The following is a 23,806-nucleotide window of genomic DNA, read 5'->3' as shown; positions in this document are numbered from 1 at the left end:
AGATCTACATGCAAACTAAAGGCCATATTTTGTCTACACTAGAAGTTGAATCATTAAAACCTGGCAACTTGACATACCTAGGCAAAAAAGGCCGTATTTCTCCTTCATCAGAATAAATTATGTTAAAAAACATAAAAATCAGCAAATTAAGGAGCTGCTGTTAGAAATACTTCAAGTTTAACAAACGCCAATCTTCTTTTGAGTTCTCCTGCCATGAACCAAGGGAATACGAAAAAATAGCAGCACCTTAAAGTTCTTTAAGAAGACCAGAAACAACACACTAGTAGCATTATGCTGTCTTTACAATACAGTCATAGAAAAGGATAGGCAATCTGACACTTGAAGTATTTTAACATTTTAGAATAAAAAAAATAAGCTTATTGTGAAGTGCTAACTGAGTATGCAAATCCTTATGCCCTGTACAAAGCCAAGAAAGGAGTTTTATCTTACTTTCTAATAGTGATCACCACACAAACATCAGGAAAAGAATTCCACTTAAATAAAAACTTCTGATAAATTACCAAAGTTCAGTTTCATCTGATAAACAACGTCACAGTAACGAAGTTACATATAACTAAATCCAGCAAAAAGAATTAATGCAGTACCACTACTAGATTCTGGGGATGTCACTGTAGCAACAATCTCTGCTACCTGTAAGCAACCAATGTCATCTACATCAGGCCTCTGCAACTCTTCCAATTTAATTTTAGTAATGGCCTTTGCAAATTTCCGCTGTATTCTCTTTCCACTGGAAAAAAATGAACGGTCATAAGACTGAGTTCTAGTAAAATACTCTCTCTTGCATCCCTGCATCATTATTGCAATCATTTGTGACTAAGAGATCTATCCAATGTCAGCAGGGCTGCAAGGCCCAGTAAAGCAGAAGGAAAAAGTAAACCAAACAGATAAGGATTTGTTCCACGTATCACACACTTAAGCAGGAAGCAGGGGGAGGGAATCACAATGCACAGGACCAAAGAGTTTGTTTTCAAAACTAGAGGATTTAAAACTCAGGGATTATGACTTCAATCTGTTCTAGAAAGCTCATGAATAAGAAACCCAGAACACAAACAGTAAAGACTGAAAGGTATAATTCTAGAAAACACATTTCACTCCTGTTAAGAACTGGAATGCTGGATGTAAAACATTTTTCAATTCACCACTTCTATTGTTTTTCTGCCTATATACAGAGTAGGCTACTAAAAGAACTAAATCAGGACTCCTTGTCTAGAAGACGACATCTGAGGAAAAGAATATGAAAGATCCTTAAATAATGGGTAGTACAGTCAAAAAATCAATAGCTCTTGAAATGTAAGAGCTAAGGCATATCACACTAAAGTGGAGAAATTAGGTTTTAAAATAAATGCTACACAAGCACATTTGTAATTTGTTACCACTAAAAACATGCTAAACATATTTTACACAGGCTAACACGTATTTTGTATATGCTCTAAAGCAGAAAATAATTTAAATGAAGGAAGGAAGAAGAAATGTATCAACCAACGCCTGTACAAAGGTGACCAATAAGAAGTCTCAGAGCCATGTTTTGCTAACGGCTAGAGCAGCAATAGAAAAGGTCTTTATTACAAGCTCTCCCTGCTCTTTAACTCTTATCAATGCACCCACTCTTGAAAAATAGTGCAGTGGGCATTTTGGCATAAACAATGAGTTCTAAACCAATATTTTTTAATGAAAAAAATCAGGATTGTTGGGTGAAAGGAAATGCTCATAGTCTCGAAACAACAAAATAAGATCTGCAATGAAAAGACGCATTCTGTTGAGGAATTAACAGTTGTATCGACGAACTCAGGCTACTTAGTTTTCCAGACCACATACAAACCTCATTTGGTAAAGGCAGAACCAATTTCCTACCATTTATTTTCTTGTAGCAGACTCTAATGCATGGGTTTAAATGCACAGCAAAGCACACTCACACAGACACAAACAAGAACCTCACCTCAGACAGGAGTCTCAGTCTACACAAGGCCATGCACATGAAGTTACATATGTGTGATGAGAGGCAACAGACAAAAATACTGCAACACATGGAATTCCACCTGAACATGAGGGAGAGATTCTTTACTGCGAGGGAGGCAGAGCACTGGAACAGGCTGCACAGAGAGGCTGTGGAGTCTCTTTCCTTGGAGGTATTCAAAAGCCATCTGGACACAATACTGAGTAACACGCTCAAGGGGATCCTGCCAGAGCTGGGGACTGGATGACATGACCTCCAGTGGTCTCTTCCAACATTAACCATTCTATGATACAAAATGATGTGTTAGGTCTGGCTGAGAGGAAGTTAATTTTTTTTCCTTAGCAGCCCTCACAGTGCTATACTCTGTATTTATAGCTACAAAGATGCTGATGACTCTTTTGGATAAAGCTGGCAGAGCATCAAGGTTGTCTCTCCAACACTGTCTCCTCTCACCACTCCAACAGCCAGTGGGCTGTAGGTAGGCAAGGTCTTGGGAGGGGACACAGTCAGGACATCTCACCCAAACTGTCTGAAGGGACATTCCATACGATATGACAACAGTTCAGCAATAAAAGCTATGAGAAAGGAGGACAGGGGCTTTTGTTATAATGATGTTGGCCTTCCAGAGCCCTAGTAGTGTGCTGCTCCCAAGAAGCCACAGGACATTGTCTCCTAATGGGAAGGACAGAATAAATTTTCTGTTTTCCTCTCCTTTCACATGCAGCCTTTGCTTTATTAAGCTGCCTCCATTTTCGTATCACAGTGTGAACTTGCAGTGCCCAAACTATATTTTAGATGACTAAAATAAAAGATGCACTCCAGGAGTGGTCAGAAAAATAGGAATTCCAGATCTTCAACAATAAAATACGTTTTAGTTGCTAACAAGACCAGGCTAAAATGTATCTGAAGTAACTTCCTCTAAAAATGCATACCATGTGGACACTTGTGATGGTCTTCAGAGTCCCTGGTACCAGCACTGATAGCTAATGTGGGATCTTTTCTCTTTCTGATAGAGGTTATTGGTAAAAGAAGACAACTCTGTTCCAAAGAAGCAATCAAAGCCTACCCATAGCTAACACTTGTGGGATCCCAACATATGCAGGATCCCCACTCTTCCACTAATACTTTCACATGACTGGGTTTCCAATAGCTCATCTGCATTAGCCAAAGCACTAAATTAAGTCAGTAGAATGAAAAAAAAATTAAAAATAATTCAGCAAAAGATCTTGCATCGTGTCATGCTGGTAGTTTCATAGAAGGAAATCTGAATTTCCCAACACGACTGCCATATACTAAGATATTCAAAAGAATAACTTTTTCTAAGTCTTAATTATTTATTTTTATATCTATAACACACAAACAAGAGTTTGGTCCAAGTGAAATAGCAATCCTTGTGCAGTATCATATGACTTCACTGGAAGTATCTTTCAGAATGCACACAAAAAGCTTCTGTAAAACTGCTTTCTCAAAAAGGCATTGTTATCAGGTATTTTTTGACTACACATAGCTTGATGGAAATGATAAAAAACATCCAGGTGGCACCCTTTTGATGTCCACTAATGAAAACTTTGAACAGAATCCATTTTCATGGCTTTGTATGAAGTCTTGACACAACAGAACACAATTTTGACATCTTCTAGACAAATACAGCTGCATCTTCAAAAATACCTGGTCATTTCAACACCTTGGTTTGTCCCAGAAAGAAAGTAGTTTCCTCAGATCCAGCATACAGATGAATGCCTCTGACAGTGAACAAAACAGAAATAAATTAAACTCATCAAGGGAAAAATTCAGTCATGACCCTCACTGTGAATGAGTGATCTGATCTTCCATTCTTACTGGAGAAAAAGCCAGTATAAGAGTAACCTACCATTAAAGCTAATGTTCAGATGTAAGAGATACCTCCTTCATCTTCTGACTGAGCAGGTATTTCAGAAACACAATAGATTTACAAATACTAGCTAATAGGCTTAACCAACTGAAACAACACCACACTTCCCCACACAGTCCTACACACGGTCAGAAGCATGCCTCTCCTCTACTACCTACTTCAACTACATTTAAATCTCACTCACCAAGGAACTAGGAAAAATACAAAAGAGATCACTAACTAAGGACCTTGAGTAGCTTGACTGCATGCTCCACTTGAGCCCTCAAGAAAAAACTGATCCCAGAGAAACAAATTCTCAAGAGGAACACAAAGGACAGACTGCAGCTTCTATTTATATCCTCTAAGCAAATTAAATACCCATTTTTCATCTGCCAGAGACTGCTCATATAAACATGGAATGGTTTAGACTGGAAGATACCTTAAAAGATTATCAAGTTCAACCCCTGTGTGCCATAAGCAGGGTCATCTTGCAATAGACCAGACTGCTCAAAGGCCCACCCAACATGGCCTGGAACTCTTCCAGTGATGTGGCATCCACAGCTTCTCTGGCCAACCTGTTTCAGTACCTCATTAGCATCACAGTAAAGAATTTCTGCATAATATCTAATTAAATCATTGCCCCTTATCCTACCACTACATGCCCTTGTAAGAACTCTCTCTCTAGCTCTCTCACAAGCCCCATTTAGTGTCAGGAAGGAAACAGTAAGACGTCCCTGGAGCCTCCTCTACTCCTGGCTGAACAATCCCAGTTCTCTCAGCCTGCCCTCACAGAAGTGCTCCAGCCCCCTGATCATCATGGCTCTCCTGTGGTCTTGCACCAGCAGATTGCCATCTTTGTTATGCTGGAGGCCCCAGTACTTCAGGAGGTGTCTCATGAGAGTAGAGTAGAAGGGGAGAATCACCTCCCTTGACCTGGTGGCCACACTCCTTGTAATGTAGCCCAGGATATGGTTGTTCTGGACTGCAAGAGCACTTTGCTGGGTCATATCAAGCTTCTTGTCCAACACCCTCGAATATTTTAAAGCCTGATCACAACGCCACATGAAAAGAAGACTTCAACATACCATAACCAGAGCTAAGAATTCCTCATACCCTCTTAATAACCCATTGTACCAAATAAGTGGCTTTAAATTTTTGTTCAAAGAAAGTTATTTTAAAAGTAGTTTAAAAAATAATTACTTCAAGTGAGATTGTTTCATTACATGTTTGCATTTGTGATTTTGGAGGGGTTTTTTATTACTGTCATTATTGTCATTTTATTGTCATTATTACCTTCGTAAGAATATGCATTTTAAGGAAATTAGAACAAAAACCAAAGAAAAAAATCAGCCCACAACTCTGAAACTGATTTTGCACTGTTCTACATGACCAGTAGTTTAATAAAATTAATGTAAGCACATCAACGTTTTTCATGAAAAAATGTTTTGCTGAAATATTCCAGTCAGAAGAAATACTTAATGTTTCTAATATCACTCAGATTATTTAAAAAGGATGGGGTTTATTTTAAGGGATGCAGAGTTAGAAATAGTTGCATATTTTTCATTTGAAATGCACTAAGAAAAAAAGTCCAACCAAAGAATTATCCCGAAATCCTTGTTAGGAAAGATACAGCTTTGACACTCATGAAAATTTAAGTGCAGAAAAATGTAATGTTTACTCAGGATAAAAGACTACAGTAGCCTTACTTTCATTCAATAAGCAATGATAATGACTTTAAAGAATTATTTAAAATTAGAATTTTGAGGAAAAAAGAAGTAATTTTAACTAGTGATAAACTGTAGTAGCAAAGGTATGGAAACGGAACTGAATGGGCCTACAAAGACAAAAAAAAAAAAAAAAGACAAAGCTTGCATTAGATATTTAGTTTCTGTTTCCTTTGCTAATAATACCTACTCCATATTCCACACAGTCATTGAAATGAATCTTCAATACTTGTTTTTCATGGCAATTCAGCTTATACTTAATTTGAAGGCAAAGCCATAAACCACTGTTTGAAATACTTACGATAGAGATTATACTGACTATTACTACTGAAGATCAAAAGAAGATTTAAAAAATGCTATCTTATTTAAATAGTGAGGATGGGATGAGTCTTAAAAAGTGAATTTCAAACTTCCATTCTAAAGAAAATCCAACTAGGTGAACAATGGCAAAGAAAGCACTGGCCAGTAAATGTCTAGAACAACTAACAGTGCCTCACTAAACAGATATGTCCCATTTTTTACCCATTTTTTTTTTTTTATTTAGGATAGATATGCAACTTTTTTAGTCACTTTTTGACTGCAAACAGTTCTGTAGACCCCCTTCCTCTCAAAGGAACGAATTTTCTTCACCTGTAAGTAATGTGTCACCAACACAGCCAACCAAGAACAACCATTGGTTGAGAGCAAGAGATCTAGTAATGCCACATTTTTTAAAAAGACAAGCAACCTCTTCACATTCTTGAAAGTAAATCCAAATCTTTTTAAGTATGTGAACAAAAACTCAAAATAAAACACCCATATTTGGGAAGGTAATCAATTAGATCTGCATGTGTTCCACCATGTCCTCTCCCAGAGCCCACAGCTGAATAAATGCTTCCTCAGTTCTGACCACCAATAACGAGGCTCTCCATTTTAAATTGTTCTGTGAATCATGATTTAGCATTCTGTAATTGATCCAAGGCTATTTTTTAAAATAATTTTAACCAATGCTCATAGTTCATCTCTTAAGACTTCAGAATCCTGTGATTCAAAACTGGGTAGTAATACCTACATCAATACTTTATTCATATCATAGAAAAGCCTCCAAATACTTGTATTTACATTTATAATTTACTGATGCTCACTAGGCATTCCACTCTCTTTCATTTTTTGACATGAATTTTTAAAATAGAAAATACGATCCAACTAAACAGTGTGTGTGCAGTTCAACAGTAGTTTGCAATTAAATGTGCCAGATATCTGTGAAAGTCTTAACTGGTCCTCTACAAGGAAAAAGGAATGGCTCTGCAATTTCAAAAGCACATAAAATTAAACAATGCTAATCTCACCTACACAAAGAGAATCTTATGTAAGCATTCATGGTGTAACTACCAAATATGGATAAAGAAAACCAAATGTTTCCAGGTAGAACACACACATACATACTTAATTCTGGCAGTCAAACAAAAAAGAAAATACTATTTGACATTGGTAAGAAGGAAGGGAGTCAAACATGACCCCGATCTTTTCTTCCATGAAAAAGGAAAAATCTTCCAGCCTTCATCTTTAAAACAGAAATCCCCCAGTAACTGTGCCATGGCAGTGTAACACTTAGCTTTAAATTAGTTGGGTGCATTTTCAATATATCCAGAACTGACAAAATTCCCACTCATTTGTTTGTTAAATTGTAACTTACCAGTCTACCACCATAACAAATAAATGACAGTTTTCTGCTATACAAGACAATTTTAAATAGCAGTGACTGTCTGATAAAACTTGAAAAAAGAAAACATTTAATTTCCTTTCTAACACACTTAATTGTAATATTAGAAGGCAGGGTAAAACATGTCACCCACCATGAACTTGTCACAATGAGAACAGATATAGTCTTCTTTATGTTCAGCTAGGAGCTTTAAAAGCACGATGTAGCTATAGGATACAAATCCTACAAGATGCAAGTTCTGAGCCTTCTGTGTGAAAGCTGGGCCTGCATTTCCAGCAGGTGTGTCATACAAGGAGTGCTAGTTAGTAGGAAACAATCCCAAGATGTGTAAATAAAACCTATAGAGCATCAAATGTAAGCAGCTTCATCCATATCACATGGAGTGGAATGTGGGATTAGTGACAAATTATTTAATACAAACTGTTTACTGGTATCACTGTCCTCCAAGAAGTCTTTTAATAGCTTCACATGTATGAAGAGGGACATCCAGCAATCTCCTTAAAAGAACAAGCTGATTCATCTCTGCAAACAAGACTTTCCAGAGGTAGCAATGGAGTTACTAAAGAGCCATGTGCCACTGCCAGTTCTCATAACTAGTCAGATTCTACTACAGTATCACAAATGGCAATGCACCTAGGCATAGCTAAGCCTTATTCATCACTCAAAAGCATCAATCACCTTTTTTTAATTATACCTCAGCGCTGCAAATGTCAATGCAATTAGGAAAGTCCACATTTCAAAAGCTGAAAAGCAGCTGTTTGTTGAAATACAGACAAATTAATAGTAGTATATAATTTTCAATCCCTGCATAGAATCTAATTCTGTTTACAACTACAAAAGAAATTATTTAAGTTACAGGTTTACTGTAGCTCCTTACACCTGGTGGCCACCAAGCCACTCTCTCACTGCCCTCCTTGGCTGGACAGGGGGAGAAAAATATAACAAAGGGTTCATGGGTCAAGATAAGAACAAGAAGAGTGATCACTCAGCAATTAGTATCATGGGGAAAAGAGTCATGACTTGAGGAAACAAATTTATTAAAAATCAAGAGTAAGACAATTATAAATATAAATCAAGCCTTAAAACACTGCTCCTCCATCCCCTTCCATTTTTTTCCAAGCTCAACTTCATTCCCAAATTCTCTCCCTCCTTCCGCTAAATGATTAAGAGAGACAAGGAATAAGGGGCTGTCATTTGTCCATTTCACATTGTCTTCATCACTTCTTTCTCCTTGTTCTCCTCCCATGCTCCAGCATAGGGTCTCTCCCACAGGACACATTCCTCTGTGATCTTCTCCAACATGGGTCCCTTCCACAAGCTACAGTTCTTACACAAACTGGTCCCGCATGAGTCATTTCCACAGGATGCAGCCCTCCAGGAATAGACTGCTCCAGCATGGGTCCTCCATCAGGTCACAAGTTCTGCCAGAAAACCTGCTCCAGCACAAGCTCTCCATGGGGCCACTCCCTCCTTTGGGCATCTCTCTGCTTCCTGGTCTTCCGCAGGCTGCAGGTGGATCTCTTCTCCAGCAACTGGAGCACCTCCTCCCACTCTTGGCTCACTGACTTTGCTGTGTACTGGGCTGTTCCCCTGACCTATTCTCACTCCTCTCTCCAGCTGCAATCACTCCTCTGCAGTAACTTCTTTTTAAACTTGTTGCCCACAATCACTGCCACCATTGCTGATGGGTCTGTCTTGGAGCTGGCTGGCACTGGCTCTATCAGACACAGGAGAAGCTGCTGTCAGGTTCTCACAGAAACCACCCCTGTAGCCCCCTCCCCCCGCCCAAAGCCTGGACACATAAACCCCCAACATCCTCTGAGACCAGGATTATACCACTCCAATCCCAAAACCCCACACCTTCCAAATCTGAGCATTATCCCAGACATTATCCCCATGAAGCATCATAGTACACTTTTTTATAAGGCATTCTACTCCCAAAAGATCAGTTTTATTACTTAAAGTATTTTTCTTCTACAGCTTATTTTGGTGCTTATACAATAGAAGACTTGGGGCAAGTCTTTGTTTTCAGTCATAGTACAAACCTATTGACCTAGAATGGTTATTCTTAACTTCAAAATATACTAGAAGAAAATGGCCACTGAAAAATACTGAAAAATACTACAAAGGAAACAGAACACAAATTATGAAGCTGGAAGCTACTTCCCATATAGCAGTACCAAAATGTATTAACAATTACTGCTAAATGCCACTTTTCTCAAAAACTCTCTTGGCTGTATTAATTTTTTATAGCATTCGAGTAGCCTTTCATTATAGTGTTTTAAAGATCTCATTTTGATACACTAAGTATAGACTATTTAGTTGGATTTCCATTTTCTAAATAAATAGAAATGCCAAAGAGTTTTTCTCTAAGTTAGGATTGCTTCTAAACCACAAATCTCCCTACCTCCCAGGCAATCTTCAGGATTTCTTAAAGGAATTTTAAATCAAAATTCTTGTTGGTTCTACTGTCAGCTGCAGCTGTGCCACGTCCTGCTTGTAGGATGATGTGGTCTCCTCAACCATTCATGCTCTACAGAATGCAGACCTAAGAATTTTTAAACCTGTGATTTTTCAAAAACTAATGCAACAAACATACATGGCCATTTCAGATGTACTGCTTAAGCAAAAACAACCCAATATTCATCCTCAAAAATGTTCAGATTGCTTCATCAGCTTCTTACTAAGGAAGGCCTAAAAGCTGCTATAACTCCACAAGAAGCATATGAGAGAGGAATTTTGAAGTAATAATTCAGAAAAGGTGTTCCAAAGATTTTCCTGACCTCCAGAAAGGATTTAGATTGCAATGACACTTCATGACTTTTACTGTTTCTCCTGCACTTCTGGATAATACCAGATTTTTGGTACAAGATATTTAGGATTAATCTCGGCCAAACCAAAAAAAAATATATGTGCTGACTTCTTTTCAGAGTAAAATAACTTCTAGCTAAAACAGAGCTCTGATAACTTAAAGCGAGTTGAAAAGTTATGTCCTAAAACCTGCAAGAGGAAAACTCCATCACAAGTACTTGCAGCCATCCTAACTTCAGAAGACAGACTAGGACCACAAATCAAAGCTGTGACAAATGATTCAAGAGCTTAAATCTCGACTATAAAAGCCATTCTCTATTTAGACTCCGAAACCTCTTAACTGCATTTATTTTTAAGAGAAGGATTTCATACTTAAAAAATTTCAACAGAAAGCACTTTGAAACTCACATGCCAGCTTAGACTCTGGTATTAACAGATGGTGATAATTCCCTCAGACACCTCAAAAATTAAAAAAACATCATGAGACAAGTCATTTCAAGGTCTCTGTAAATCCAGGTGGACATCACATCACTGAAAGGAGATAACCTGTTGTACTCATGATTTTCCCATCATGCAGTTAGGTTTTTATTTTTTAATGTAAAGCTTCCTTTTAATGGTACCATTTCTCAATAGCTAAACTTCATCTAAACAACTAAGAATTCTGGTAATTTTGATAAATTTCTGGTACTTTTTTTTTTTAAAGACTCAGATGGAAAAATATCAGCTTCAACAGCCTAAAAGTTATCAGCCTCACACAGCTGAAACTTCTGGTTTCCCCCTTTCTCATCCTTCTTTATTGTCCTTAGGTACACTAAGGGCTCAATACATTATAAACACATTTGCATTAGTTTGAGCTGTTGGGTTTCTGAAAAGGGGAAAACTACAGTTTAAACTACAATTTCAAGTGACAAAACAGACAGTAAATTTGAAAACTACTTTTTTAACTGAGACAGAACATGCAACCAAGTGAGTAGATCCAAATTTGGTTTTAAATAGAATTTAATCACATTTTATTAAGGGAAAAATGCAAACAAACACAAAGTATTTTACTGTAGTTCCTTTTCCCTTGTTACAGAATCATCACAGAACTACAGAACAGTTTGGGGTTGAGGAGACCTTGATGATCACCTAATTCTAATCCTACTACCACAGGCAGGGACATCTTCCAGTAGACCAGATTGCTCAAAGCCCAATCCAACCTGGCCTTGAAAGTATAAAAAACCCTTACACTAATAATGAGGGAAATCATCACAATTATGAGCACTGGGTATAACCTGCTTCCAGGTTTGAGAAAATACCTGCAGTTATCAACTTCAAGAAAAACTATCCATTTTAAAGACTGCATCAGCTCCTTTTTAGTGAGCACTATGTTTAAAATGTCAAATACTGTACTGTACAGCTATGGAAGACTGACTACCTCTCAGTAACTAAGCCTACACATTGTTCTAGTTAACAATGTGTTTATTGCTGTACATTGTAAGTTACTTTGAATAAATGCTTTTCTGTTCATGAAACATGAAATACAAATATTTTGTTACATATTCATCTATGTTTCATATATTACAGTTTCTAAGTTGCATACAGTTATATGCACATGAAGTGCTATTGAATATTTAATATATAAATCTTAGACTATACATAAAGTCATTAATCTATTATTTCCGACGAACTCAATGCAGAATTTCAATGGCTTTGGCTGTATATTGAATTTTGTATTTCTATTTTTCCTTCTAACATCAGCATCTATAGTTTTAAAAACTATGCTAACAGCTCTTCTAGTTTAATTTCATTTTATGCTGATTTGTTGAATAAGGCAGTATTTATAGTATACGAAAACAGCCACGAAAAGTTTCATTATTATATACGAATAATAATGAATCCTTGTATATGAAATATTGTATACATATTGTATATGAAAAGTTTCATTATTAGCCCAGTATTACACCATTCACTTTGTACTTTCTCAGCAGAATATTAAATGTGTCCACATTTTATATTTCTGAAATCCAAGAAACAAGCTTAAATACAACCATAACTGTGATTTGCAGAACCAACAGACAGACTTGCGTTTGTGTTTCATCCAAGATTATCTACTAACAAGCAGGCGCGATGGATGAAAAGCAAATGCTCACTGCTGTGGCTCACCAAGGTCTGTTTTCTTTCTTGGCTGCATGTGGTGCAAGTTGTCCTTTGCTGAGTTAGGCACTGCTACATTGGATTATTTGTGGTAGATATTACAGCTCATACTGTGAGATGAGGAAGAGGATTGCTATAATTAAAAGGCTTTCCAGACTCCACCTCCCACTTTTTCTTATCTGCACAAGGAGAATAAAGATCTAAATGTGTGAATGATTAAGGGATTGGAACATCTGACACAAAAATAAAGGCTAAAGAGAGCTGGGATTATTTCACCTTAAGAGTAGGTCTCAAGAGATCTTATAAATGTGCATTTGTAGGGGAAGTAGGGTGGGGAGGGAATAGACACAAGGGAGCCAGACCCTTCTCAGTGCTGTGTATGAGCCCAGGATAGTATGATATTTCTTTTCAGATGAACTCAATTCACTTCAGCTTTGGAAAGTAGACTCAACATTAAAAGTTCTTCTTGTAAGTCTACTTCTGCATTACCAAAGTGCTCTCTAAGGTTTCAAAAAGATGCATTGGAGACTGCAACGTTTCCATGAGAAACAGAGTGGATAACAAAGTCTTTCAAATCACTTAATAGCTATGTTAAAAAAAAAAAAAAAAGAAAAAAAAAAGAAAAAAAAAAAAAGAAAAAAAAAAAAGAAAAAAGCCAACAAACAAACAAACAAAAACCACCAAAAACCAAAACCACCACCCCCCCCCCAAAAAAAAAAAAAAAAAAAAAAAAAAAAAAAAAAAAAAAAAAAAAAAAGACAAACTTCTACAGGTTCTTTGAAGGTATTTATGCCATAGCTGAAGATACAGAAGCAGAGAAGAGTTTTGGAACCCCAGAGACTAAAATATGGGGCAAGGGCTCCACAAGTCTCTTGAGGGGAAAGAATGAAATAGCTCCCATCTCCTCAGCACACAGCTTGGAACACCTTACTCAATCCAGTGCAGTCTCATACCAACATTTCAGTAAGTTTCAGCTATTCAGTAGATGAATATTAACAGCCAAGAAGCCATCAGTCACAGATATGACTCATAAATATGCACACACCTTGCCATTTACAAAAACAGGTAATTTATTTCTCTGGAACAACAGAAGGAAAAGACAGGGCACTGAGCTTTCATTAGAGCTCTCAAACTCACAAAAAACGGCAAAAGCCACCAGCCTTGAAAGTGTAACAACAATTAGTAAAGTTCTTTACCTTCTTCCTTATTCCACAACTTAACTTAGCCAAAAAATGCAGCTTTCAGAGGCCCCTCATTATGTTTCGTTATTGACATAAAAACTATGATTTGAAGAGAGATAAAGCTGATTTTTTTCGCTATAAAATATGCTTTCTTATCTTTTCAGGCAAAAACTCTTTACCCATTCTCTCAACATTCCGACTCCTGCAATTAAACAGATGCAGTTAATGTCCTTTTGCAAAGATGCTGAATCCCCAAGTCCATTCTTCAGACTCCCAGAAAGCTCATTGTCCCTGCATTTTCTCATCTACTAGTTGATGTTTGCTCCCATTATGAAGACGCTATGCAACAGGAGCTGACATAGCTGTGTAGCTCCATTCTGATATGTGTGTCCTATTGGAAGGGGCAGACAGCTTTCTCTGTTCTTCTAGCTAGTAAAGACATACATTTAACTATAAGCAGGAATGTATCCCTGATTTCAAAGTAATTTTTTTAATTAAAGTTTTTTTAACATTAACAGTGACATAAGGATTTTTTTTTTCTCCCAATTAAATCAAGTTTGTTTGTTTTTTTAATGCAGTGTCACTTTAAATTTTTTCAGCCTTCTGATGTTTGCATTTTTGTAGTGAAGTTTCTCACAGACTTTCATGTAAACAAAAGTGATGTTTTGGAAACCGTTCTTCTTGCTTTCAAATTCTTCTTTGGAGGAGGGGCAATTGATGGACTTCTAGTTTGAGCAGTGTGGTTGGAGAGGTGGCAACCTTCATTCTCCAATCCCTGGTCATTGTCCAAAATCTATATAAACCCAAATAAAAAAATAAATCACTTTCTTCTTTGCCCTGTCAACCTAACTGCATAAGTATCCTTCATTTCGTGTCCTCTAGCGACAATGCAGGGAGCTACAGTAAATACTGTTGAAGATTAAGGGTAAACTCTGATGGGTCAGGCATGAGCAATACAAAACAGTTTGGCTTCAGTTGGCTCATTATAACCTTGAATGTGTATTTCATGGCTACTATCCCATATTTAATTAAAGCAAACACTATTGTTTTCTGTAACTCTGTAGTAGAAGTCTGGAGCAACAGGTTTCTATGGGATCCTTTCTCAACCAAAGGACAGGTTTTCAAATTCGTATTTGTGTTTATATTCTAATTATTTTCTTTTCATTAAATAGAATTTTCTAAAAAACAAACCTGCTATAGTGGCTCATAAAGCAGGCAATCAAAATTCAATAGAAGTTAGAAAACTTTATGTAATTTAGTATTTGTCACAGAATAAGAAGACTTATAAAGCAAAAAAAGAAGCGAGATCACGTAAAACTGATTACAATGCCTCATTGGTTTAGAAGAATCTGCTCAAAAAACTATTATTTCTATCCTTCTCTCTACGCTGTCCCAGTACTACAAAACCCATGAGGTAACAAAAAGCATGATATGAATAACAACTTCACTTGTAAGTGAATATTTTGCCGTATCTCACTTCCAGCTAATTCCAAAACTTAATACTTATTCTGCATCATTAAGGAAGGCTTTCAACTGTTAAACAAAAGGGCAGTGAAAGAAACATCGTTTTGCAAAGACAGATGCCAAGCATTTGTAAGCTGTTGAACAGCATTAGCAGTACTTACATTTACACAAGCTTTCAGTGAATTTTTATGTTGGAACAATTTCAGTGATGCAACCCAATTTTAAAGCAAAGTAGGGTAGTCATATTATAGGGTTGCACTAAAATAAATGAATTGACATTGCTGGTGTAAACCTCAGTAACATCTAACTACTTAGACTCACCCATTTTCCAAAGGTTATTATTTTCCATCTATGTCAAAAGTACAAAAAAGTGCTAAAATGTAAAAAGTACTGGAATGCAATTTTAGTAGACAATCAGTAATTTGATTAGAAGTGGAGATGCTTCTCTACTGGAAATAACAGATAATCTTCCTCTTAGATATTAACGTTATTAACAATACTCTTAACTGGAAGTCATGAAATTATAGCTCAAATAGCTGAAATCCATATTAATCCTACAGCTGAAGTGCACGTTTCTATCATTAAGGAAGCAGTATGTGACTCTCCCAAAATACAATATTTTTAATTTTTTCATTATCTTTATGCTGATGATCATGTATCAGATACTGTATTATTGTAGTACATCTATTCCAAACTCTTGCAAGACACACATGGCAGGTAGGTCACCAAATTCAAAACTTATTTTTCAAGAGATCTACTGCCTCTGATTGTAAAAGCAAGTTCTAAATTTGATTCAGACTTAAAGCTTAAAGGTTCTGTCTATGCAAGAATTAGTGAAGCTCCACAATGGGATGGTTCCATAAAAACAAATAGTAATGAATTATCAAATTTCACTAAAAAATAAATGGAACTTCATCAGCATAAACACACACTACTACAGTGACCCTCTAGCCATCAGGCATACTGAATATATAATGAGGTAGCTGATATAGCTCTGTGTAAAGTACAATAAAACACTGTACTCTAATGGAAGAGCAACACAAATTAATCTGAAATAGATTTACTGAGACAGGCCAAAATACAAAATGGAAAAGGTGCAGAACCAAATAATGAACAGGTAAGACTAAGAAGTTGATTTGAATTAGCTTAGATAGCTTATTAAGTTAACATTCTGTTAATACCATACACAGCTTTTATCAGAAAATATTCTGTTTTGGTACTAACCCAAGCACAGATTTCATTCCACTTCGACTAAATTCAATACAGTGAAAAAGGAGAACAAACACTTCGGTAGTAATTCAGAGATGATTGCACAGGTTTTGGGTGTTTGCCTTTGGTTGGGTGTTTTTTTAAAGATGCTGTATAGAAGTTGTTTCATCTACCTGAGATGTATGAGTGAACACACTGAAAAGCATTAACATGAAAGAAAAAAATGCACCACAGCCTCACAGACCTCAGCCTCGCCAGTGTTATGAGCCACACCTCCAACTTCTACCCCTTTGAATGCTCATCTGAAAACAGGGACAGGGGAAAATATGGAGGGCAGAGAGAAAGATTACTGTCTAACTGAATACACAACTAAATGCTTAGTCCTGTAAAATACATGGCTTAAATGGGGAATCAGGTCACAATTTTGTAAAAATAGAATCCTGATAGAGAAAGGTGCTAACCCTTTGCTTCATGCCAAGGGATAAAACACAGGTAGAGTCTCAGGAGGGAGAAGAGGGAAAGGCCAAAGATTGCAGGTGTTTTTTCAGTACCAGACTTACAACTTTATTATTACAGTGTGATAAAAATAAAAAAGACTCTAGGCATTCACCTCCATTACAATCCATGAACTGAATCCTGTAAAGACAAGTGAGAAGTAAAGTCAGGATGTAAAGCTAAGAAGAAAATAGCTATTCAAAGTTAAGCATTAAGGAATACTCAGTTACATGGCAACAAGACAGATTTTTAAAAGTTATCACCTACAGAAATGTATTAACCCATCATACAAGAACCACAGCAGACTCCAAACCACCTGCTGAGATACCATTAGTGTTTTATGACTGATACAAGAATTGAAAAAAATTTTCAGCCATAAACACCTACTGTCAAAGATTAGATAAAAAAGCCCCCCCAAAATCAGTTATAATAAAATAAATGAACATTCAGTCATTAAAAGATTTTCTGTAGCCAAAATGAAGTTTTCCACTGAAGCATTAAATATTGACAAGCGTTACAGTACTCTGAAGTAGCTGCCCATGGAATGTTATGGCAAACTCTCACATTAGATGCTCTCTTTTCATACGGCTCTGGTAGCTTACACAGCAACCAAACATAGATTAGCTGGATAGATGAGCAGGATACCAAGAGGCCAGTGGGACAGACAATAACTTGGACAAGGACTGCCACCTTCAGTTAAGTATTACCTAAACCAAAACTCATTAAAAAAGCAAACAAACAAAACCCTCCAAAAAATCCCAACTTCAAAATTTCCCCAAACTTCACTTTCTTGATTAGCACTATTTATCAGAGAATTATACTCAAAATGAGAAAGCTTTCAGCAAGAAAATGGAATAAGATTCTCAAGTCTGCAAAGCTAGCTCCACAAGAAAAACAAAAGTCATATGACAGAGGCTACAGCTCAGGCGGCCCACACTTTCTCAGACTACAACAGTGTCCAACGAACAGAAGTGTTTCTTCTTCCCCACATAAAAGTAGAACTGTGCCATGGGACAGTGCAGCAACCAAAACTGCAAATGGATTCAAGACTCAAATATCAAAGCAAACTATAGCTGAAGAAAACCCTCAAACAACCTCTGAAGAGAAGAAGTACCAAAGGAAAAAAAAGAGCAAAAACCACCTTTCTTGCACAGGCCTCCCTTTACGTTTCTCCTTATGACCACTACTACAGAAAGCCTGCAGGGAGGGAAAGATCTCTCACATAATTCAACCCATTTGCTCTGAAGCTGCAAATGCCACTCCTACGAGTACACAATGTGACAGAGCACTAAAAAACGGCTTACCTCTTGTGATGGGTGACTAACACTGAAGTAGGATGGAACAGCCAAGAAAATGAGAAGAGCTAGGCAGAAGCGTGGGCTGCAGTCAACAAGAACAGAAAAAGACTTTTTGAACTAAGCCTGGTGTTTGACCTACTTCTTACAAGCACTATCTAGCCTGACAAAACATATATAAAAGCTTTCCAGATTGCACAAGGAGAACCCTGGTCAGTTATACCTGTATCAGATTGAAATGTGTTCAAATCTGCATCACATCATCTGTTCAAGAGTCACAGGCAAAATGAGCAGCATGTTTCAGCACCAGTCACAACTTTCTAGTATTATTCCGCTTCCTGTTCACAGAGAAAGGTTCCTTAAAGCTACGAAACAATGCAACACACATAGTTTTGTTTGATCAAAGATGGCCAAACAAGAGTCAGTGCAAAATATGCACTAAAGAAAAAATTCCCAAGACCACTAAAAAACTGGAAAAGCAGAGAACTGAGAAAGCAAGTCAGTAAAATAATGGAAGGAAAGACCAGTATATTAAAGAAAACTAATTAAAGCCGTATGTGGAAACTTTGCACTAGGAAATAAGAAAAACAAAAGTAGACAAAGTAGAAGAACACAGGTAGACAGACTGACCCACTTCCACTTTAATATCACATTTTCTGGAGAACATGGTGTAGAATTCTATTTTAAACATCAGTCTAACAGCAACAAGCAAATCTACCATGCAATAAAAACATCTTTGACAGCACCCTAAGAAAACCAATAGACTTATTCAAAGGGGAAAGGCCTCCTCATCAACAGAAGCACAGAACTGGTGTCAAAATACCCCCAAAGAGAAATCTCTTGGAGCAATTAGAGGATTACACTGTTTTTAAGGAAAGCCCTTTCTAGTTTGGTGCCTTGCAGTACACAAGGGTCAGTGAATACACATCTCAGAGAGCATGCTGAGCCTGGGAATTCATATTAAACCCATGGATCAAAACCAAAATAAGCACCATCACAGAAGAATGCAAGTGATACAATGAGGCATTACCTCCTATTATGTCAAAAAAACACAGTATTCTATAAAATCATTCTAAAAAAGCCTTCAGCTCATAGATTCTTAAAATCTTCTGACCTTCACAGTACTAACACCTAGCAGGTCTTTCTAAGGATAATTGAGTCTTTCATAGGCATTGGCATATTAAGGCTGAATTATTTCTCTCCATTATTTCGTTCACTATAATGTTAAACAATGAAAAAAGCCACAAGCAACAGTAGATATTGCACAAAGTGATACTCCATTAAACAAGTTCACCAGTTTAACAGAATACAACAAGTTCTGAGGAAACACTAAGAAAAGCATCAAGAGAAACAACTAATCTCATAAACAATGGAGGCATGCCCAAGAACAAAATAGTGTCTGAGCTGAAAGTGCACTGTTAAAATATAGTAAACCTGAAAATCCAATAACATATTAGAACAGAACGATTTCTAACACTGCAAAAAACACACTTCCTCACCTCACAGATACAATAAATCACTATGCCCATCAGTATCAGAAGGTACTAAACAAATTAAGTCCAAAATGTTGTACTGGAGATCACAGTGTGTGCCCATGAAAACAAACATTTAAAGGTAAAAGCTCTTCAAGAGAAACCCTAAAAGCACAATTAAACAAGAAAGAAGACTGACGACCTCCATGGCAAGGGCACACCAGAACTAAGTTTTCTCGGACATTTACTGCTGCTTCCATGCAGATGCAGGTAGAATAAATTGACTTATTTAAGCTTCACACAAAATACAGCAATTATCTCAGATAATAAAATTTAAAAAGCATCTCCATCTTTAACTTCTGATTCTCTCTGACAATAAAACAACTCAGCCATGCAGAATTCTTAGAACAAAAAGCTGTTACCAAATGGCTTATAGCAACCCAATACGGCCCAGTATAGGTTAAATTTCTCTCAGACACTTAACACATCAACTGATGCACCAAAACAAGATCGCTGTTCACTCATTATCACACTTGCACCAAAAGTCATTCAGGAGTAGTACAGCTAAAGACTGAAGAAAAACAAAACAACAAAATTACCAAACCAAATAGCTCTCTCTACCTTCAGCTACCCCCTGAAGAATGCTTCAAAAATAGAAAAATTCACTTTATTTAAAGTTGCTACTAAAATCCTTAATACTTATTGAGACAATGTTTAGCAGTTCAGGCATATGCCCTCAGCTTTACTTTGTATCTGCCATATTCACTGCTTGTTTCCCGAGTGAGCAAATTAAGTTTCAAATATAACAACACAATTTTGAAACGTTTCAGCCCTGAGAAGAAAACAATTGCAGACACAATACAGCCTCTCTCTGCTTTGGGAATACTGACTGTTGTATATTAGAGTCCATCTGTTAAGTAATGACTGATCCAGGATGCAACACTGCTGCAGCAGACTCACAAGCAGTTTCACATTCATGTACGTCTCCCAGTGCTCAGAGTTAAACACTCTGGTGTTTATTTTAAAATACAAACATCGTTTTAAGCAACATGAACTGATCAGTAGGTTGATCTCATATGCAAGCAATGGATGTCCTCCACACAGATACCAAAACATACTCTTAACCTCTTCACCAAAGACAAGCCAATGTTATTCCAGTTGCTGATGCACTAACAGCCAGAATTAAAATGAGCTCAAATATCAGTAAGAATGAAAGAAGAAAGAAAACCAGAAAAGGATTAAACATCTTTGTATCTGTCATGATCTATACAAAGCCACTTTAAGAAAATAACTGCATGTCACTAACTTATTTTGAGTGCTATGTTAAAGAAATGGGTAATAAACCAATGAAGTTATGATAACTTGTACCCTACTTGTACAAAGAACAAAAATAAAATTTACAAGTCACATTTCAAGCTGTCAAACAGCTTGCAGAAAGGAATGGGAAATAAAGCAGATTAGTGTTTTGACATATTCATAAAACTATCAGTTTTAACCCTGTGTGTTCAGATAAGCCACAAACATTAAATGATCTGACCACATTGCATCCTCCCCTGCATGCTGCAGCTTTTCCATTCAGTCAGTGCTAGGTCAAATGCAAATAACTGTCAGACAGAAGAATACATCTTTTTTAAGTCTTTGGAACAGAATATATCCTTTACGAGACTTTGTATAAAACGACTGGAGGTTAGAAGCATTAAACTAATTTGAAACAAAGGCAGTTTCAATTATTTGCCATTCAGTTTTGAACAGTCATTTTTCTATCCTATTCTATGTGCAAAATTTGAGGGTATTTCATTGACTGAACTGCTTCAAAAGCTTTGCTGCAGCAAATCTTGCATTCAGGAACAGCACCAAATTGCACATAATTGAAAGTGATTCATTTTTAGATGCACTCGCTTGGCTTCTGTAGGTTCCTCAGGCTTTGGTGTAGGTAGCGCAAAAACATTAAGTCATACAGTCCTGCAGTAACTCTTTCACTCCATGAAGTGAGCAGCTGACTAAGGAGCTACATTTTAGCATCTTCTCCTTGTTTCAGCTATTTACCTCTGTACAATAGTATTCTGCAACGCACAGACCTTGGACCAAAGTAGCAACAACACTTACTTTGCAGACAAGAACGTGTCTTGGAAAGCAGGGCAGGTTATTAAGACATGGGCAACCCAACACAATACTGCAATACAACTAACTCTTTATTACAGATATTAAAGCGTATTAAATCCTTGCAAAAATCTCCCTCCTCCCCCTTCCTCTACATAAAATGCTCAACTAGCTCTGATCAAACAGGGTTAAACCCTTCACATGTTTCAGCCACCAAGAAAAGATACCGGCTCAGGCTGGGTTTTTTTCACGTTTTTCAATTAAAAACCGACACTATATTCATGCCACCCTTCTTCCCAAGAGAAAGCTACTAGGTTAAAGGGCAGCGTCCATAACACGAAATGGCAAATTACTTAATCTCCTTATTTTTCACACCGCAAATTGCACACACTACACTTCTGCAGGAGGCGGTCGGGACGAGGCACGGGGAAGGGGAAGAGCGGCCTGTCTGTGCTAGGCAGGGTCCTGCCTGGAGTTTAGGGAGCGCCGAGGGGGCTTTTGTCACACGCACGACGGACGAGGAGACGAGCAGGTCGCGGGATTAACGCGGAGTTTGGGAAGGAAGGACGGCAGGAGAAGGGCCGTACGTGTAGGAGGGACACGGGGGCTGGGAGGACGGAGCTCCCTGCCGGGCGGCACAGGGGCGGAGGGGCGCGGGGGCAGCCCCGGGAGGAGGTGGGCTGCGCGGGCCGGTGCCCGCCGGGGCGTCACCGGGGCGGGGTGCCCGGCCGCTTACCAGGTTCAGCACCGTCTCCACGATGTCCCGGTTGCTGACCTCCCCAACCTGGATGAGTCCGATGAGGACGGCGAATTTCATCCGGATATTGCGGATCGGCACCGACGGGTTAATCATCCCCGCGGGGAGCACCACGGACCCGGAGCCCGACGCCCTCAGCTCCCCCATCACCGCGACGCTGCTGCCGCCGCCGCCTCCGCCGCCGCCTCCACCGCCGGCCCCGACGGAGACGAGTCCCGCGGGCTGCGGGTCCGGCCCCGACACCGGCTTCTCGCTCGCCATTTACCCCCCGCCGTTACCGGCACCTGCCGCCGCCGCCTCCCCGCCCGGCCGGGCCGAGCCGCGCATCCACCGCAGTCGCACCCGGCGGGGCCGCAGGGAGCCGGCCCGAGGCGCCGGCACCGTCCCAGGAGCCGCTCCCCCGCTCCGCTATAATGAGGGATTATTATGGGCGCCGATGCCCCGTTAGCCGAGGGCTGCCCGGCCGGGGCCGCCTCCCCGCCGCGGGGCCGGGGGCGCGGGCGGCGCCGAGCGCGGTGCGGCGCGGCGGGGGCGAGCGGCGCGCGGGGCGGACGGCGGCGCGAGCGATGCCGCTGCCGCTGTTGTTGTGGAGCCGAACCCGCCGCCGCTCACGCCGCCATGTTGCCGCCCCCTGCCTGCGGTAGCCGCCAGGGCGCCTGCGCCGAGCCCGTCGGGGGAGTGGCCGGGCCGGGCCCCCCCGGCCGGCCGGGGCACAGGTGAGCAGGTGCGGGGGGCCGCCGCCGCCCGCCGCCCGCGGACGTCTCGCAGGGCCGCCAGAAGGGACGGGGCGGAGCCCCCGGCCGCCCGCCCGGCCGCGGCCCGCCGCCCCGGGGCGCCCCCCGCGGGAGGGGCTGCAGGTGCCGGAGGTGCCGCCCCTCGCCGCCCGCAGCGCCCCGCGGGTCAGGGCCCTGCGCTGCCCCCGGCCCGAGGGGCGCGGCCGGGCGGCGCCCCTCGGACACGCTTCTTGCTTAGCGGTGGTGCTGTGCAGTCGTGTCCGGGCAACATCGGTTTTCCCAAGCCCCTTGGTTGCGGTGATGCTCGAGGCGATGAGCATTTTTTGCCAAGTCTCTCCAGTACTAGAGAAACAGAAGTACCTCCGATGCTTTTGAGGATACTCAAATTATTTTAATAGTTGTTGTATGTATTGAATAAAGTTCTATGTATTTGGTCTATGCGTGTTGGGTTAATCTCTACCTGTTAAAAGAAGATGTTCTTTGCTTCATAGTAACTCCCGTGACAAAGTTTGGTTTTACAACAAAGCTTGCCCCCTGGTCATAGAATACCATTCATCCTGACTCTTCTGTAGCCCCACATTTGGGGTTTTCACTGGATTGCTGGTCCTCCTTACATCCAGCTCTAGGTAACAAACTGCAAAAATACGATGAATCAGCAGAACTGGATTGGTACATCCTCCTAGATTACCCCAGCTGCTGTAAGCTCCACCAAAAGAGGATACCTCAGCTCTGTACTAAGATGCATGTACTTACTTGGAGATACAGTACTATAGATTTACTTTTTGCCAAAGTCCATAGGTGACTGTCGTATGTATAGCCTGGATACACAGACATGACTAAAACAGTGGTTATCTGTGAAGCACAGAACCAATATTATTTCA

General features: G+C 39.4%; 1 protein-coding gene across 1 annotated transcript in view; it reads right to left on the bottom strand.

Moving 5' to 3' along the window:
* NBEA (neurobeachin) overlaps positions 1-22,635 on the bottom strand; it is a 456,143-nt gene extending 433,508 nt beyond the window's left edge. The window contains exon 1 of the mRNA XM_066313167.1: positions 22,171-22,635. Within this exon, the coding sequence (XP_066169264.1) occupies positions 22,171-22,452 (282 nt within the window). The 5' untranslated portion in view covers positions 22,453-22,635. The remainder of the gene's footprint in view (positions 1-22,170) is intronic.
* Between the last annotated feature and the right edge of the window lie 1,171 nt (positions 22,636-23,806).

Source organism: Sylvia atricapilla, chromosome 2 (genome assembly GCF_009819655.1).
Source record: "Sylvia atricapilla isolate bSylAtr1 chromosome 2, bSylAtr1.pri, whole genome shotgun sequence".
Lineage (NCBI taxonomy): Eukaryota > Metazoa > Chordata > Aves > Passeriformes > Sylviidae > Sylvia > Sylvia atricapilla.
Note: the sequence above shows the minus strand (reverse complement) of the source record. Positions and strands in the feature narration are given on the sequence as shown.